At 45.5% G+C, this 19,703-nt stretch overlaps 1 protein-coding gene across 11 annotated transcripts in view; it reads right to left on the reverse strand.

The window, feature by feature from the left end:
• LOC119172472 (metaxin-2) overlaps positions 1-19,703 on the reverse strand; it is a 259,544-nt gene that overhangs the window by 114,530 nt on the left and 125,311 nt on the right. For 9 of the 11 annotated variants that reach the window (XM_075894035.1, XM_075894038.1, XM_075894034.1 and 6 more), the window contains one exon: positions 12,808-12,933. The exons of the other annotated variants lie outside the window; for them this stretch is intronic. In XM_075894035.1, coding sequence (XP_075750150.1) covers positions 12,808-12,933 — 126 coding nt within the window. The remainder of the gene's footprint in view (positions 1-12,807; positions 12,934-19,703) is intronic. 11 annotated transcript variants of the gene reach the window in all.

The raw sequence follows: 19,703 nt of genomic DNA on the forward strand, positions 1-19,703 counted from the left end.
CCTCCTCGTTAGGCGCGGGCCGTCGACACATAGGAGAAGGCGAGCGGCGGCGTGGAGAGGGCGAGCGAAGACGTCCAGACCGAGGGCGGTGGTCGTGCTGGTAGCGGGCTGACATTGGAGTGGAGAAACCGTATTGCGCAATGGAGTCAAGCGGGAAGATAGGCTCACGGCGGTTTTCATTGGTGATATGCGTCCAGCGGCGGCAATACCTTGCAACGTATCCGGGTTATCGACGCGCGTAACATATCGGGCGATTGTCAAGGGTGCACCACGGGTTGGCGGTGTTAGTGCTGGTCCAGTGAACTGGAGCTGGGGGATAGCTCGCGCGAGGCTGGAACAGAGGCTCAGGCGCTTTGCGAGTTGGCATGGCTGCAGCCGCGGCGTAGGTGAGAGCACCAGCCAGAAGATTATGCTCGCGAGCACCTGGTAAGGCCTCGGCGACCTTTCTTTGAATGACGCCACGAATAGACGACGGTAAAGTTGTGGTAGGTTGTAGTGTGAAGGGCACCAAGGAAAGCTGTCGTGCGACTTCTTTGCGGACAAATGCTTTTAATTCGGCCATTAGTGACGCTTGGTCATGACCATTGATCACACTAGACAGTGATGCCAAATAGTGTGCTGGAAGACGTCTTGTCAGAGCTCGCTACTTCCGCAATTCATTGTAGCGTTGGCATAGGGTAATTACGTCGTTAACAGTGGTCGGGCTTTTGCCAAGAGCATTTGAAAAGCGTTGACGTCAATCCTTTTGAGGATGTGCTTACATTTTTCAGCTTCCGTCATTGCGGCGTTCACGCATCTGCACAAATCGACGACGTCTTCTATGTAACTAACGAAGGTCTTACCCGTTTCTTGTGCACGTGTGCGTAAATGTTGCTTGGCATGAAGTTTTCGGACGGCAGGTCGATCGAAGACTGCTACAATCGAACTTTTAAATTGCGGCCACGTTTGGACGTCTGCCTCGTGGTTTCTAAGCCAAAAGCTGGCTACACCCGCGAGGTAGAACGACGCGCGTGTCAACTTGTCCACGTCCGTCCATCTGTTTAAGGCACTCACCCGTTCGAAAGTCGAGAGTCAATCTTCAACGTCATTGTCGTCTGTTCCGCTGAAGATTGGAAGCTCCCGCTAAGGAACACTGCCTGGACAGGTGGCCGGAAGAGATGGAAGCGTCTGCTGATCGGCGTACGGCATAGCAGAAGGTAGCCGTCGAGAACTAAGTTCCAGGATGGTAGCAGGAAGATATAAGGGCGGTACCCAGCACGGCTCCACCAATTATAAAGGAGATTTATTGAGCAGAAAGGTTGATGCTTAGAAAGCGATGCACCAGCCGCAATTTCCGAGCTCAAGCCCTTGCTGCACGCTCGATGCTGCTGCCTCTGCGCCGGAGTATTTCCTCTTCTTTACAAAGTGTATAACACCAGCGCTGGTGTTGTACCCTTCTTCTCTTTGTCTGTGTGTCAGTGTGCGCTAAAAATAAGTTACGATGCACTTCACACACGATTTGGTCTCGTAGAATGCGTTTGAGCGACGATCCAAAATTGCATATTTCTGCCAGTCGCCTTATTTAGGCAATAAATTCCTGTACCCTCTCTCGTTCTAGTTGCGATCGAGTGAAAAAACACAACTTTTCACGATTTCGTAGACTTCCAGGGCATAGTACTCCTCGAGGTAATTAAAGACCTCATCGTAGTTAAGAGCATTGATGTGCTTCGGATGAGAACGTCTCTGGACAACTCAAATCGCGCTGTTTGATAGCGAGGCCACTAACTCTGCTCGTCACTTTGTCTCATCCGTGATGCCTTGCGCTTCGAAGTAGGCTTTGAGGCGAACTCAGAACGTTGACCACATTTCCTCAAACACTGGTGGCCATCCCAGGATCATGGCTCTGCGGGTCCAGGACTGGTTGAGGTCCTCGTTGTCCTTGTCGCCACTGTTACAATGCACGACACTCACTCAACAGAATATAGGTGGCACGTCGTTTATTCCAGGTCAGCCAGGGCTTCAGCGAACCCGAGCTCCCGCGCCGTGCGAGCGTCACGAGATGAGCGAGCCCCACTTCTTGCTGGTAATGATGATGTTAGTCTCCGATGCCACACATTTATCATCCCATCGTAGGCACTGAACACTAACATAGACACATTGCCGATAAGTGTTAGCCAAAGCGAAAAGTAAATTGGTCTGTAGTAAAAAAAGAAAACCGAAGTGCCGATGACCGTAAAACCATATTGGAGCACATCCAAAAAAAAAAAGCAGGAGATGGCAAGCAAATTGGCCATTCATTTTGCAGATCCCACGAGCGATTCTAAACACGTGTGGGGAAATCGGCCATTTGCTCCACTCACCTTTTCCACATGTTCGCTGACAGTTGTGCATTTGCACCAAACGCACGGGTGGTATTACTGTTCTGCAGTACATTCCCCAAATTAAGAAGCAAGTTCACTCGCTCGTTTTACAACAAGTCTGAGAATTCTCGCGGGGAAAGCAACGTATTAACAGCTTAGCTTTCGCAACATTGTCCACAATGCTTCACCCGGATTGTAGGAATCCTGGCACATGTTGGTGCCACCGGAGGCACGGACTCTAGGTTCGCTTATCCGGATTATAAGGTTTAAAAGCTGGATACACACAAGAAGGAAGTGCTGTCTAACCCGTGCTACAATAAACATTCACTATCAACAACAAGTGACTGCCTTTTTGTGTCAGTCTTCATAGGGTTGTGTTGTCTGCGGTGTACCAGCAGACAACACAACCCTATGAGTGACGTCATGAAGTCTGTGCCGCCATGCTATGTCGTCGAGGCCAACGCCCACCCGCGGTTCTGACGAGCGATGTGATGCCTTGCTTGCGACAGCGCACCTTACGGCATCTTCCGATCCTCCCAAGTCTGCTTGCATGATAGCCTTGCTGCAAAGTTCAGAGCAGAGTTAAGCCTAGCCACTACTTCGAAGCCGAAAGTTTGATCTCAATGTGCATGGCTATGGTGCCCAATGTCTTAAAGTTCGTGCTGCTCAATCGCGAGTACAAAGGTTTGTTTCGCGGTGGTCTTCGTCACAAGGCCCGATATGCTGTTAAGCAGTATGTCTAACAGTGGATCGATGTTTGCGACGAGTGCCGCAAGCTATCGTAACCTGATTACTCAAACCTCATTATAACAAAGTTTCACCTTACATGAAGATAAGCTTGTTATATCCAAAAACTTATTACGAAGGTTTATTCCTAGCACTATATCAATTGCAAGACTCTTTCTCATTTGCTTCTTTATAACTGATATTTCATTACATTTGGATTCGCTATATAGAGGTTTCAGTGTACTGAACTTCAACTTGCAGCTGCCTTAACTAAAGCATAATTGCATTCTATGTTATGCCCAACCCATGAACGCAGAACGAGTGTGAAAACACCAACAAGTAGCCCGATTTCGACAACAGTGATCTTGCGACGCACACACACCAGACGACGCTATCCTAAAGCAGGCATCAGACCAATGCCGAGGCGTATATGAGCATGCTGCGAAAGCAGCCAATCAGAGACCTTGAAATTAATTTCAAGCATCTGTCTTTTCTGCACGTGTATCTGAAAAGAGGAGCTATAGTTGCTCTTTACGAAATACATTTACAACGAGCCCGAACTAGTGCTGCCCGGTAAAGTCATTGCGGAATTATAGTGCATAGAAAGCCTTCACGTGCGTGTGTTTGTGACAGTAGCAAGGAGACGAGCACTTGAAGGCTCCTCAGTAGCGGAGCTATGAGTTTCTAAAAACCAATTTTTTTTTTTTACTTCTGCAACAATTTTTGCAACTTCAGCCATCACAACAACTTTTCACAGCATTTCTACATAGTTTTCAGTGAAGATATTTTCAAAGTACCTAAAAACAGGGCTACCGAATTTCCAAAAAAATACATTTTATTGCGTGAGCATAAAATTTGGACAGTCTCGGCTGTTTTCTTGCTGCCGTTGTCATTTACTGTATATGTATATGTATCTGTACAAGAAAACTCAAAAAAGAAAAAAAAAAGCTGCCCGCGCTTGGTGCCCAGTTGGTCACGATGCGCCAACGCGCGCTTATCTCCCATGCGTACTTTGCCCCGCAAATGGGGGTGGGAAATTAGATGCTCGTGCGCGAGCGATTATCCTTCGGTGAAGAAAATTGTGTGCCTTCAGCTTTCACCGGAATTACTGTGTTAGTTGCCGGGCCCACAAAGGTCACTTCGCTCACTGCACAAGGCCTGTTTGCAAAAAGAGCGTGCTTTTCATACACAGCAAAGAATGACAACTGGGGCACTTGTTAGTTTGCACTCATCAGTATTTCTGATTACATTTCGTGTATCAGTTTTATATAAACAGCGCGTTAAGTGTAGAGCGGTAAACGTTAGTTTGCTCTCGTCCTTTGTATGTTGTTTTCGTGCATCATTTGTGCTTGCCTTCTACTTGCCTTCTCTTCTTGCCTTCTGCTTGCTTCATCAGCCTTACATTCCGAGTTGTTGCTATCGCATTCATTGCTTCGCCCTTGTGGCAAAACTAACTTTTCTTTATGCCCCCATCGAGAATTATTCTTTTTACCACTGATAATTCCCTCCGGCTATAGCAGACCCACTCAATGTTAACATAAAAATCTGCTGTATTGGTACTTGCATTCTACAAACTCCTTTAAAAACAGACTAATATTATCTTCTCTATGGGGGTCTATTGTAACAAAGTTATATTGTACACGTCTTCATCCCAGGGGCTTTCGTTTTGCCAATACCAGTAGTGCCAGTAGTCTCAGGGCTCTATTACAACAGCCGAAGGTAGCAAGAAAAAATAAAATTGCAGACTGTGTGGCCAAGACTCAACACAGAGCCTACGCATCAACACAGAGCCTACGCATTGTTTCGTAGTGCAAACAAAACTCCTTCTCTGTGCTTCTTCGTACTTATAAGCACCGAGGACAAGAACAGTTTCAAAAAATGGACCGGCTGCATGACCTGTGATCTTCACAAAATGTGATCACCACGGTCTCCCACAGGAATGGAGGAGTAAAAGCAAAAATGGAGCCTGTTTACCAGCCCTTAGGAATATCCAATGAAGTTGTGCCCAGAGCGCAATCTGCATCACATGTCACATTACCCGTAAGGCATCCACGAATATCTTCTTTGCATAATCAAGGAGGAGGAGGAGGTAAGTTTATTTACAGAAAGGCAGAGAGGTCAGCCTAAGCGATAGCTTGCTCTAGCCTGCTACTTTACACTGGGGGAAGGGAAAGGGGAAAATAAAGATTAATGGATGACGATGGTGAGATAGAGAGGTGAGTATGTAGTGTTCTTTCTAGCTGAGACACATTTCATAGCCGCGCACATAGTCCAGTTGTTTCCAAAAAGGTTATAACTGCTCTTGTGACCGCAGTTGCACTATTGGTGTCTGGCCAAGGGCCCAACATGGTCTCATCAGTTAATGACCTACTGCGATATAGTTCAGTAGAAGAAATCAGTGTTTGTCGTTCACGTGCGTATGCTGGGCAGACACAAAATATGTGCTCAAGTGTTTCTGGCACATCACAGTGTTCACAATTAGGACCGGTGTCACTGAGACCGATGATATGTGCGTAACGTCTGGTGTACGCTACACCAAGACAAATGCGGTGGATCATACTTGTGAGTTGCCGTTTCAATTTAGGGGGCATGCGGAACCTCATTTCCGGGTTCCATTTGTGAAGTCGCTGGTGTCGCCGTTCCGGTTTGGTCCAGTGCTGAAGTGTGTAGCTGCGCATCACGCAGCGAAGCAGAACGTTCGTGTCAGCTCGTGAAAGCGCAATGCGTACTTCAGGGGCACTGCTTAAGGCATTTTTAGCTTCAGCGTCTGCCTCTTCGTTTCCCATCACGCCGCAATGAGCGGGAATCCACTGGAAAGTTATAAGATGACTATTTGTTGAAGCAACCTGAATAAGTTCTGTGATTTCTATTGCCAAGCCGTAATACGGACCTTGCTTCATGATGCAATTAATGGTTAGCAAAGCGGGTTTGGCATCACAGAAAATCGTCCAGGCTCGAGGTCGCTCTCCGGAAATAAATCTTATTGCCTCCCGGATAGCGACAAGCTCTGCGGCAGTTGATGTGGTTTTATGGTCCACTTTGAATCGTCGAGCGATATACTTGTCTGGGATGACAAAGGCTGCGGCGGAGGTGTTTAGCGTGGTGGATCCGTCGATGTACACGTGCAGAGAATCACTGTACGTTGTATAAATGTGATATAGGGTCAGTTGTTTGAGGCCAACAGAAGAAATGAGCGACTTCTTCGTGATTCCAGGTATCGTAAAAGAAACAGGTGGTTTAGGCAGGACCCATGGAGGCACTGCAGGGGCATTTGGCGGAGAAAACCTTGATGGTATAATGTTTTCATGCCGCGATGTTACTCTTGAGAAACTGCAATCTGGGTGAGTGGCGGGTAGTACTGACAGTGGGTGCTGTCTGTGTCTGCTCAGCAATCGGAGGTGAACTCTAAGTGGCTCGCAGAGCATGTATACACTGATGGGACAAACCCGAGCCTCTGCAATTGTCCCATTTGTTGAAGTACAGCGCGGTAGACCCAAGCATCTTCGTAAGCATTGAGCTTGAACACTCTCTAACGTCTTCACACAACTAGGTCTCATATTGGAGAGCACCGGCATGCTGTATAGAATGTATCCCACAAATAGAGCATTGTACAATCGAAGTAGCGATAATTCTGATGGGCCCCATCTTGCTCCTGCTACATGGCGAAGAACGAGAGCAAAGCTCTTCAATTTAGATTTAAGTACTGCGACATGCCTCGTCCACGATAGATCTCTGTGTACGACAACCCCAAGGAACTTGTGGGGCGATACAGCAGGTATCGCTGTCCCATTAATAAATATCGGGTATTTCGACATATGTTTGCGCGTGAACGCAAGCACTGCGCATTTGTCGATTGAAAGTGTGAGCCCCTGACGTCGTAGATATTTGTATGTGATCGTCACTGCACGCTGTAGTCGAGCTCGTAATTGCGGACGAGTAGTTCCGGATGCCCATATGCATATGTCATCAGCGTATGCACTGATCTTAACCGTGCTGGGAAGTTCTGCTGCTAGGCCGATCAGTGTGACATTGAATAGCATCGGGCTGAGAACTCCTCCTTGGCGAACACCACGATGAACCTTATATCGATCGGTGTCTCCGTTATTTGTCGTCATGTAAATGGTGCGGTCCCTAAGGTAGCTAAAAATCCAAGCGTACAGTCGTCCACCGATGTCGAAATCTTCCAGTGCGTCAAGGATCGCATAATGCAGCACATTATCGTAGGCACCCTTAATGTCTAAGAAGACCGCCGCCACAAGTCTGCGTCGGCTTCTTTCCTCTTCAGCGCTGGTGATCAAGTCGACCACACCATCAATGGCAGATCGGCCTCTTCTGAAGCCGTTCATAAATGCAGGAAAGAAGTTGTTCTTCTCTAGAAGGCACTCTAATCTTGACAGTACCATTCTTTCCATCACTTTTCCAACGCAGCTGGCTAAGGCGATTGGTCTGTAGGAGGAAAGTACATAAGGACACTTCCCCGGCTTAAGCAATGCAATAATGCGACTGCATTTCCAATGAGCTGGGACTTCTCCTGACTCCCATGAGGTGTTATAATGAGATAACATGATACGTCGTGCTTCTGTATCAAGATGGTTGAGTGCAGCATACGTGATTCCGTCAGGTCCTGGTGCCGATGATCGGCGGGAGGCAGAAATTGCAGCGTCAAGCTCATGCATTGTAAAACGTACATCAAGGCGCTCGTCAGACGATGGAGGCGCAACGGTAGTAAGAGGCTCATTAGTGGCAAGACCATCAGTGGTGTCCACGGTGAGGCTACAGTATTCACTGGCTATCTCAACTTCTGTCCGTCCCTGATGTAGAGCAACAGCTTGAAATGGTTGACGTTGTTGGGGAGTTGTCTGAAAACTTTGTACCACCCGCCAGATCTTAGATAGAGGTTGCCTGGGGTCCTGAGATCCACAGAAATTTCTCCAACGTTGCCTGTCAATCTTGTCAAGATGCCGAAGAACATGTCGTTGAGCTCGACGACAGGCGGAAAGGTCTGAAGCCGACTTCGTTTGTCTGTATCGGCGTTCGGCACGGCGACGGATTGCACGAAGGGCCTCGTATTGGGAGTCAACTGCTGATCTCTGCATCGGTAGGTTAACCTGTTTGGTTGTGTCATGCAGTGAAGAAGCAATGACGTTCTCTACCTCGGATGGATCAGTCGTGTGCTCACAGCCAGACTTGGCAGATGCCTTGAACAGTGTCCAGTCGGTTTGACGGATGTAGCGTGTGTGCGTGTGGCGAAACCACCTGAACTGAACATAGGTTGGAAGGTGGTCACTGCCGCGAGTGTCCAAATCTGTGCACCAACATGCGGAAGACAGGAGGCTTCTGGAAACGAAACAGAGGTCGAGGCAGCTGCTGTAGAACGTGCCACGAACAAATGTAGGTAATCTGATTGATGATTGATTGATTGATATGTGGGGTTTAACGTCCCAAAACCACTATATGATTATGAGAGACGCCGTAGTGGAGGGCTCCGGAAATTTAGACCACCTGGGGTTCTTTAACGTGCACCCAAATCTGAGCACACGGGCCTACAACATTTCCGCCTCCATCGGAAATGCAGCCGCCGCAGCCGGGATTCGAACCCGCGCCCTGCGGGTCAGCAGCCGAGTACCTTAGCCACTAGACCACCACGGCGGGGCAAATGTAGGTGATCTGTCGTTGAGTACGCTTAGTCCATAGTTGCATATAAAATTGGCCAAATCCCATCCGCGATAATTCGGTGTAGTGCTACCCCAGAGAGGATGATGTGCATTAAAATCGCCGATCACAATGTGTGGCCTTTGTGCTGCTTGGAGAATGGTCCCCAGGTGGAAGCAGTCCATCTGTGCGCTTGGGTGTATGTATCCTCCTATTACTGAGAATGTCCGCTTTTTATGTGTTATAGTCAGGCTCACGTAATCATTGTTGGTATGCGACGCGACTTCATGTCTCAAGAACGTCAAATCACGGCGTATACAAACGAGAACTTTGCTCGTACGTTGATCACTGCGGGACCAAATCTGGATATATCCAGATATACGAAAAGTTGAAACCATATTCGGTTCACATATAACGATAACAGGAAATTGATATTTAAAAACCCATTGTCTGAAGTCTGACAGACGGCCGCGTAGGCCACGAGCGTTCCATTGCATAAAAAGCGACTGGCGCATGCGTTCTTCGAATATCAGTGCCATGTTCACTTACTGAAGAACCAGTAGAAGAGGCTCCAAAACCTCAAGTAGCTGCACAGCCACCTTAGCAGCGGGAGTGTTTAGGCTGCTGAGAATCTTGCGCATCGAACCCATCAAATTTTTAAGCATAGCCTTGACATCTGCGTTGTCCATCTTCTTGTTTTCTTCGTTGGGAGTAGGGGCACTATGTGATGATGGCACTATCGTAGCTCTTGACGGTAGTGAAGGCCACTGAGTCTCCGACGGGGGGAGAGCCAATGACTAGTTACATTGTACTTGCGTGGACTGTATTGGCATTTGAGCATCTGTATCCTCCTTTCTGGCCGACAAAAGTAGGCTATTAGATGGTGAGGGCACGGTTTTGTGTGTCGAATTCGTTAAGCTATGAGCACTGCTGCTTCGTTTGCATCGGTGTCGCGAACGATGTTTACGGCGCCGTACAGCCCTTGCAGCTTCTCTGTAAGTGGAGTGGTCTCGAACGATCTTCTTCAGGATACTAATTTCATTCCTCATTTTGGGACATTCCTTTGATGTTGCGTCGTGGGCACCTGAGCAGTTTGGGCATTTGGCCACAGCATTGCAGTTATCACCATCATGAAGGCCACCGCAATGCTTGCAGGTTACTGCACCATTGCAAACTGCACTAACGTGCCCGAATTTCATGCATTAATGACATTGCAGAGGTTTTGGTACGTAAGGACGTACAGAGTGCCTCACATACCTAACTTTTACATGTGTGGGTAACGTCTTCGATTGAAACACTACTTTAACACATCGCGTGCGTCCAAAGCGGTGGAAACCAAGCACGGGAGCCGACGATGACAGCAGTTTCTCGAGACTCGAGTCTGTTATCTTTTCATCCACATCGTATATAACTCCTGTTGTCATTTCTTCGTCATACGCGGAGAATGCGCGAACCGGAATGTTTCCTAATCGAACAATCGCTTTCAGCGTGTCCAATAAAGCCTTCGTAGTGACCTCCACGGACAGTATGTTCTTTCGAGTATTTATGCCTATTTCTACGACCGGCAAGCACAGACAAAGGCGAGTAGCATGCGGTCGTACACCATTTCGTATGTGCCGACATCGAAGACAGACAACTTGAACTCTCTAAATAGGCAGAGCCTGTCAGAGTAGGACGAAAAAAGAAATGCATCGTCGAGGGATAAGGTATCTCGCCGAGTTCACTGTCGACTATACTAAAGTTCGAAGCAAGCATCCTAAATGTGATAGTGTCGGGCACATCTGTCTAACGAAAGAAGACGACCCAGCCAGCCCATGAAGAATTTGACAAGGCAGTGTATGCCTGGTTTTGAAAAACGAGGATCAAGAAGATACCGATCAGCAGTAGCCTGATTCAGCAGAAAGCCTCGAACTATGATTGCATTTTGGGCATCAACGAAAACTTCCAGGCAAGTGCCGGGTGGCTCAACCTATTTTAGAAGTGCCATGAAATCGTCAGGAAGGTGCTGTGTGGAGAGACAGCTTCTGCAGACTACGACGGCGCATTATCGTGGATCACGCATAACTCTGCTGACATCATTCAGAAGAACTATGTGTCCAACGTGTACAATGCATACAAAACTGAGCTTTTCTACGAAATGCTGCCAGCAAGGACGCTTGACTTCAAAGCAAGGTGGGCTTGGTGGCTGTGCTACATTAGCTCCCACTAATCTGCTCCGCTTCGCCATGCAGGCTTCCATCCGAGCTGCCCTCCTGCTAGTGCTTGTTCCTGACCTGGATGCTGTTTCATCTGCAGGGTACCGTCTCATCCACCAAATCTCTGCACCGGTGGTGCTCGCGCCACGTATCTGTGGGAGCTGCCAAGAAGCAACATATCAACAGTCTTCGCACAACCGCACCCACACCCGCTGGTCATCAATCTACCTTGGCTGGCCCCATCGCCAACGACAACCTTCACAGTGTCGCCTATAAAGCAGCCGCATGGATCTGCACCGCCCTGTGGGCTTAGTGGCTGTGCCACATTAGCACCCACTAATCCGTTGGTCCATCGTATCAATTATACTCCAAAAAAACCAGTAACTAAATGTTGGTACAGCTGCCGAGCCCGCAGTGTTTGATGTGTATCTGTTATGATTGTATTGCTGTTCTCCGCAATTTATTGTTGCGCATGCCTGGGAAGAAAACGAAGATGGGTGAACATGCTGGCTGCCCCAAGGTGGAAAAAGAAGGAAGACGATGACACTGCAATCGTCAACCTGTTGGCCCCTTCGGCGCTTTTCTTCGCGACCAAAATAAACGGCCCCTTCAGCCGTATACGTCCTGGTTCTTCTTCTGCGTAACAATATGGCTACCCCTGTGCCGCAGCATGGGCAACTCTCGAGGATGCCGTCAGTTTACCCGAGAACGTTGCCCTAAGCGATTACGTTAATGCCGACGCGAACGCGATCGTATACGAAAATCCGAGTGATGCCAACATCCTCTAGAGCTCGTGCGGCTAACACCACCGCCAATGCTTCGAAATATGACGAAGCCGCGCATGGTGTTTTGGCGGTTCTGACACCAATGACCATGTCGCACGTCAAGGACTCCTTGGACATCCTGCGTAGTTTCCTTGGCACCCATGACGACGATGTTGCCATGTAGCTCCTCGCAGAGTGTGAGCAGCGCATTCTGCTGTTGCTCACGACGTGACCGACAACCTAAAGAGAATAGCCGGCAGATGTTACGTCGAGGTTATTTTCTGCCCCGGAGAAGCTGGTTAGCATGTGTAGGGACATCAACCCAGGAGCTAAAGAGACCGCCACCTGCCGAACTAAGCATCAGAATAGGTTTATTCCATGAATTCATGACATGGTGTATTCCATACGTCTAGTGGTAAACTATACGTAGGACAAACTGGGCAATGTCTGAATGAGTGTCTCAAGGAACACGCTTACAGTGTTTCCTCAGCGGTGTCTGGGCACCTAAGCATTCATAGCTGAGATTGTGGGTGTAACGCTGATTTTCAGTCATGCACGGTTATCAAGCATCATCGGGACCAGCTTACCCGTGAAATACTGGAGGCCTTGGAGATTGCTAGACTGGGAGACTCATGCGTGAGTAGGCCTTTGGTTGCCCTCTCAAAAAAGGAAGTTGTCTTTTTGTCTGGCGTACTGTATGAGCTATGGGAATAACTTCATGGTTTTTCTTCAACTATCACTTTTGTTTCTTTTTTTGTTCCACTGCATAGGTATATATGCGTGGTTCGAAGAATGAAGTTTTTGTTGTAAGTCAGCATTCTGTATGTGTACTTCTTTGTATGGTCTCTTGTTTTTAACACTGTGTTTTTTCAACTATGTCGTACCAACACATCCAAGCAACCACTTTAGCTGTAAATAGTGATCTCTTTTTCCTGAATTTATTTTTTTGCGACGCTTTTCCGGCCCCTTGAGGGTTCGAAAAATCGGATCGGTTGGCAATTGTACATTGATATCACCGTATTTCAACCTCCTAGAATTGTGTCTGCTGCTGTTGGCAATCAAATGGGCAATGTCTGCACCTAGGACGGATGGCAACATCACCCATGCTAGTGACTAACAAGTAATACGCACCTCTTCTAATGACTTTTCACTCCACTCACAAACAGAGAGTTTGGCCAGAATCTGTTTTTTCTTTCGGAAGGACAGAATGTGGTTGAGGGGCCATGGATACACCGAACCATACCGTGATTTTGTCACCTGCACAGAAAATCACAAGTTCATCTCCTGAATTCATTCAAGCATTAGATTGCACTTACAAAACAAGACAAAGGGCAGCATACTGTACACAACACAGGCAAGACAAAATTTACAGCAACATAACTTGTTTAACTTTGAGCTAGACAGGAAGGGATGACAAGGTAACAAGAAAACATGTCAGCTAGCCCTTAAACATTTCAAAAAAGTGCTGCACCAGCTCATCCCACAGTACAAGTGAAAGGCCAATAAAGTTAGGTCGAGTTCTGTTGAGTGCTTGACTGACAATAATAGCCAAATCCAGATATCTCAGTTTCAACTAAACGAACAATGCCTGCCAAGCTCATGGGGTGCTTCCAAGTAAGCAAGCATATGCTCACAAACGTACCCGTGGTATTGAAAACGACTAGCCTACTAGAAAAAAAACACAAAAGACGGTAATCTGCAATCAGTGTATGCCAAGTGTCTCAGCCCCATTTAACCATATGGTGTAGTAGCGCAATTTTCACGGGGACGAAGAGGACAAAAACACACGACACTCGCTACACTCGCAACTAATTTTATTTCAGAAGCAGCACTTCATATATAACCCATAACCCAAGCGACACAGAAAAGAACTACGAACATTGAATCATTGCCAACAGAAGCTTTTGCGCAGACTCAAGCGATAGTACACGGCAGTTACGCTTACACTTTAGGATGACATAACTAAAACAGCCCTGGGTAACATCAAATAAAAAAAACCAAAAACTTTTGCGGGAATTCACACGTGTTTGAACAAAATTTTGAAACGACAAAAAGGAGAGTATGACACATGCAAACACTGATCTCAATTAAGTCCTTCAAGGTAGCTGGCTTCTCGGTCACTTAACGAAACCGATGACTGACTAATGCATCCTTCTTTTCTTTTTTTAATGTGGAAGGCTTCGACAATTTCTCTGGTTAGTTGGTTTCCATGACGGAAGACTACGGTTGTGTCACTGAACAGTGGTGAGCAGCCACACTGGGAACAGTGTCTCTTTATGTGAGAATGAATGTCAGTTCTTAATGATCGCTTGTGTTCTAAAAGTCGGGTGTTCAAACATCGACCCGTCTGGCCGATGTATACCTTTCCACACGTTAGCGGCAAGCAATACACGACTGATAGGCTACACTTAACAAACTTTGTTGGGTGATTTACGTACAACTACCAGCATTAGTGTTTACTGCTATGGAAACTTTACGGTCTAGTTTGGAACATATTTTACTAAGCTTGTTGAGTGCCGAAAAAACTAGTTCTAGGCCATAGCGATTACCTACGTTTTTTAAGTTATGGGCAATCTTGTGCGCATATGGAACTGACACTATGTTCTTCCTGTTTTCATTACTTGTCATTTTTTTATGAAAGTTGTTGCGTACGTGACTAATCAGCTTATTAGCCGATCTACACAACACGTGTTTTTCGTACCCAGCATTTTTTAGCCTGATAATTTGTTGGTTGAAGCTTTCGCTAATCTTTTCTGGACATGACTTTGTTAAGGCTGCTCTCAAACATGAAAAGGCTATGCCACTCTTTACAACTTTAGAATGTGCCGATCGGTAGCTAAGTAAGGGTTTTTCCGTTCGCGGATTGTATGACCAGCATACATGTTCTGCTGTGGCATCTAACTCAATATCCAAAAACTGCAGTTTGTGATTGACTGGTAATTCATGAGTAAATTCAAGCCCTCTACTATTTTTCTTGAAGACTTTCAAAACTTCTGCGACCATTTTATCCCGACCATCCGATTCAATAAAAACCAAAAAGTCATCTACAAACCGAAACACTTTGAGTGCAAGCCCTTTAAGGTTTAAATCTATTGCCTTGTCCATTTTTGCTAAATAAATTGTGCTTAAAACCGGGGCTACTTTCGAGCCTATTGTGATACCGGATTTTTGTCGGTACATAGCCTTGTTCCACATAACAAATGTCGACCTAAGGTAAAAGGTTAACAATTCAAGAAAGGCATCCACCGATACACCACACTTATTCACAAACTCTAACTCATCGTTTTCTTCTGTTATACATTGCTTTACACTTGACAATAGCGGACCATGCGGGATGTTGTAATACATATCTTGTATGTCTACGCTGAAGAAATAGCATTTTCCTGGGTTATGTGTGCTTAAATACGAAACTAACGCCTCAGAGTTTGGCAGACTGAAAGGATCCGATACATTCAATGTCTTAAGGTGACACTGAAGATACGAAGACAAGCTCAGTTGCCACGAGTCCCTTTCGGATACAATGGCTCTGAATGGAACATCAATTTTATGAGTCTTTGCCGCAAAAAACAACTCAAGATGTAAGCTACCTGCGCTTTTTACTGCTGATGCAAGCCGTTCCAATTTACTGTTCTCTAGTAAAGTGAGAGCCATTTGCTTTACCTTGTTTGCCTTTACGTCTACACGGACAAAATTTTTTTCTACGGCTGCCAACGCCTTATCTTGAAAGAGACCTTCCGGTATGACAACCAAACAACCTTCCTTATCTGACGTAAGAAAACGCAAGCTGTTTTCTACACCAAAGTTCACTAAATTCCTTACGTGATGTTGTTTTCTGTCACTGGTTATTGTCCTGGAAAGCAGATCGACGCACTCGGTGATAAATCTTGGACGATCCTCCTCCGACACACGACGCGCCATGGTCTTGACCAGTGTCACTTTTTCCGGTGGAGAGAGCGACGGTTCGAAACAGAACTTCGAACCCAGTCCAAGAATCTTTTTGTACTCTTCGGGAACTGAAACGTCCCCCAGAACGATCACTTTTCCTTCTGAAGGTTGTGTCTTTTTTGGTTTAGAAAACAGCTTTGGTGTAGAAAACAGCTTGCGTTTTCTTACGTCAGATAAGGAAGGTTGTTTGGTTGTCATACCGGAAGGTCTCTCTCAAGATAAGGCGTTGGCAGCCATAGAAAAAAATTTTGTCCGTGTAGACGTAAAGGCAAACAAAGTTAAGCAAATGGCTCTCACTTTACTAGAGAACAGTAAATTGGAACGGCTTGCATCAGCAGTAAAAAGCGCAGGTAGCTTACATCTTGAGTTGTTTTTTGCGGCAAAGACTCATAAAATTGATGTTCCATTCAGAGCCATTGTATCCGAAAGGGACTCGTGGCAACTATGCTTGTCTTCGTATCTTCAGTGTCACCTCAAGACATTGAATGTATCGGATCCTTTCAGTCTGCCAAACTCTGAGGCGTTAGTTTCGTATTTAAGCACACATAACCCAGGAAAATGCTATTTCTTCAGCGTAGACATACAAGATATGTATTACAACATCCCGCATGGTCCGCTATTGTCAAGTGTAAAGCAATGTATAACAGAAGAAAACGATGAGTTAGAGTTTGTGAATAAGTGTGGTGTATCGGTGGATGCCTTTCTTGAATTGTTAACCTTTTACCTTAGGTCGACATTTGTTATGTGGAACAAGGCTATGTACCGACAAAAATCCGGTATCACAATAGGCTCGAAAGTAGCCCCGGTTTTAAGCACAATTTATTTAGCAAAAATGGACAAGGCAATAGATTTAAACCTTAAAGGGCTTGCACTCAAAGTGTTTCGGTTTGTAGATGACTTTTTGGTTTTTTTTTAATCGGATGGTCGGGATAAAATGGTCGCAGAAGTTTTGAAAGTCTTCAAGAAAAATAGTAGAGGGCTTGAATTTACTCATGAATTACCAGTCAATCACAAACTGCAGTTTTTGGATATTGAGTTAGATGCCACAGCAGAACATGTATGCTGGTCATACAATCCGCGAACGGAAAAACCCTTACTTAGCTATCGATCAGCACATTCTAAAGTTGTAAAGAGTGGCATAGCCTTTTCATGTTTGAGAGCAGCCTTAACAAAGTCATGTCCAGAAAAGATTAGCGAAAGCTTCAACCAACAAATTATCAGGCTAAAAAATGCTGGGTACGAAAAACACGTGTTGTGTAGATCGGCTAACAAGCTGATTAGTCACGTACGCAACAACTTTCATAAAAAAATGACAAGTAATGAAAACAGGAAGAACATAGTGTCAGTTCCATATGCGCACAAGATTGCCCATAACTTAAAAAACGTAGGTAATCGCTATGGCCTAGAACTAGTTTTTTCGGCACCCAACAAGCTTAGTAAAATATGTTCCAAACTAGACCGTAAAGTTTCCATAGCAGTAAACACTAATGCTGGTAGTTGTACGGTAAATCACACAACAAAGTTTGTTAAGTGTAGCCAATCAGTCGTGTATTGCTTGCGCTAACGTGTGGAAAGGTATACATCGGCCAGACGGGTCGATGTTTGAACACCCGACTTTTAGAACACAAGCGATCATTAAGAACTGACATTCATTCTCACATAAAGAGACACTGTTCCCAGTGTGGCTGCTCACCACTGTTCAGTGACACAACCGTAGTCTTCCGTCATGGAAACCAACTAACCAGAGAAATTGTCGAAGCCTTCCACATTAAAAAAAGAAAAGAAGGATGTATTAGTCAGTCATCGGTTTCGTTAAGTGACCGAGAAGCCAGCTACCTCGAAGGACTTAATTGAGATCAGTGTTTGCATGTGTCATACTCTCCTTTTTGTCGTTTCAAAATTTTGTTTCAAACACGTGTGAATTCCCGCAAAAGTTTTTGGTTTTTTTTATTTGATGTTACCCAGGGCTGTTTTAGTTATGTCATCCTAAAGTGTAAGCGTAACTGCCGTGTACTATCGCTTGAGTCTGCGCAAAAGCTTCTGTTGGCAATGATTCAATGTTCGTAGTTCTTTTCTGTGTCGCTAGGGTTATGGGTTATATATGAAGTGCTGCTCCTGAAATAAAATTAGTTGCGAGTGTAGCGAGTGTCGTGTGTTCTTGTCCTCTTCGTCCCCGTGAAAATTGCGCTACTACACCATATGGTTAAATGATGTCTCACCAACCAGCCCAGCTCTCAACCATACTGTCTCAGCCCCATTTTAAAACAGACATAAGCCTGCTTTGATGGGCCATTTTAATGTGAACAAGGCTCCCGTACAGAAGCCAAGATGTTTTTGAGTGTATTTTTTTAACATTTCATTGTTTCATTATTTTTGTTTTTTCTTTTGCAATGAAAAAGAAGTTAGAGGCACTAAATACTGGGTTACAGAGACCAGAAATAGGCAGGCAAAACACTGTTTTAGGCCCCGAAAGTCATAAATATAGGCATAATATACTTTGACAAAATTTAAATTTTTGAAGAAATATGTGTTGGATCTGTGTCTACAACAGGAAAGCAAACAGAAATGTTTTAGTTTATAGTGGTACAAAGGCACCAATAGTTATCACAGCCATGCATGCAATATCTTTTTCGCACAGTGTTTCCAGAATAGGTCTCTCCATATCTAGCCCAGAATGGTGAGTTAGGAGTCCACTGTAAAAAAAACATGCTCCTGGGTCTTTTTTTTTTTTTTAATATAGCCAACAAGAGCAACACAGGAGCAAATAGCCAGATCATTAATAGGCCAGAAGGACCTTTTTGCCTCATAATCACTTGGTCCAACCACACAGGGTTAACTTCTATCTGTGTACGGCTTAAAGGGCCCTTCACCAAGTTTGAAAATTTCGAGTAGGCAAGAGAAATTTATGCACTGGGCGCTCAGCATCTCATCTGCCAAGATTTGCAATGGTAGGCACCCCATAAAGAAATCAAACGACCGATTGAACGCTGCTTGACCTTCATCTCACGGGCACATGCCTCAACATGATGGAGGTGACGAATACAAGGAACGGTCCTGTGTGCATCAAAATCGTACGTGACAATCGACAATTAATCAAGACGACGCATGTAATTTTTGCAATCTGTTGCCTAAATAGAAGTATAAAGGTAAAAAAAAATGTTAGACCATGCAGACGGAATCAGTCTACACGTGTTATTTTTTTTAACTTCGTATCGAGCGAGATGCAAGACTAGGAATAGCGAGACTAACCTGCCTTTATTTTTTTTTTTTGCATTGGTGTTCTCACCATTCTCACATTGTGCCGGTGCCATCATTCACAAAACTTCGCTTGTTTTCGATGCATGATCTGTTACACCAGTTCCGGTGGTGCGATGCTGTGTATCATGGTAATTCAAACTTAATCCAAAACCTTAATTCAAAACTCGTGCTCGGCCTGGCTCATACAGTTCAAAATGTAAAAAATGTAAGTATCAGCATCAGTATCAAAATGTAAGTTTATGCGCGTGACCTATAAGCAACATCACCTACACTTCTCGTACACAATAAACAACTCCATGCTAGCACAGGTGGAATATTACAGTCGAATCCCGATAATTCGAACTCGAAGGGGCCCAAAAATTTGTTCACATTAAAATAGGTTCAAATTATCATATATACTCAAATCTAAGCGGATGTTTTTTTTTTGAAAAAATTATGCACGAAAGTGAGGGGGTCGGCTTGGAATCGAGTACAACGATTTGGCCGCCACTGCCACCTGCCTGAAGGCCCGGCTGCACTAGTGGCATTACGGCCCTCGATGCGCCAATCTCAAGATACTGGAACTGCATCCCGGAGGCTAATTTTCACGACATTCTACGGTTGCTGCGCAGTGACGAGGCCGCTCAGCCCTGTTCAGCGGGAGAATAGTGGTCCCTATCGCTTTCATCTATTGTTCTGAAATCACGCAGTTTCACGTTCACGCAGCGAGAGAACGAGGATCGTCAAGCCGGGGAGATTTCACATTGGAAAAGCCATAAAGAAATGGGAAGATTTCGATCGTGTCACGTGATTACCACTAATGGATGGATGGATTGACATGGCTG

Source organism: Rhipicephalus microplus, chromosome 4, assembly GCF_043290135.1.
Source record: "Rhipicephalus microplus isolate Deutch F79 chromosome 4, USDA_Rmic, whole genome shotgun sequence".
NCBI lineage: Eukaryota > Metazoa > Arthropoda > Arachnida > Ixodida > Ixodidae > Rhipicephalus > Rhipicephalus microplus.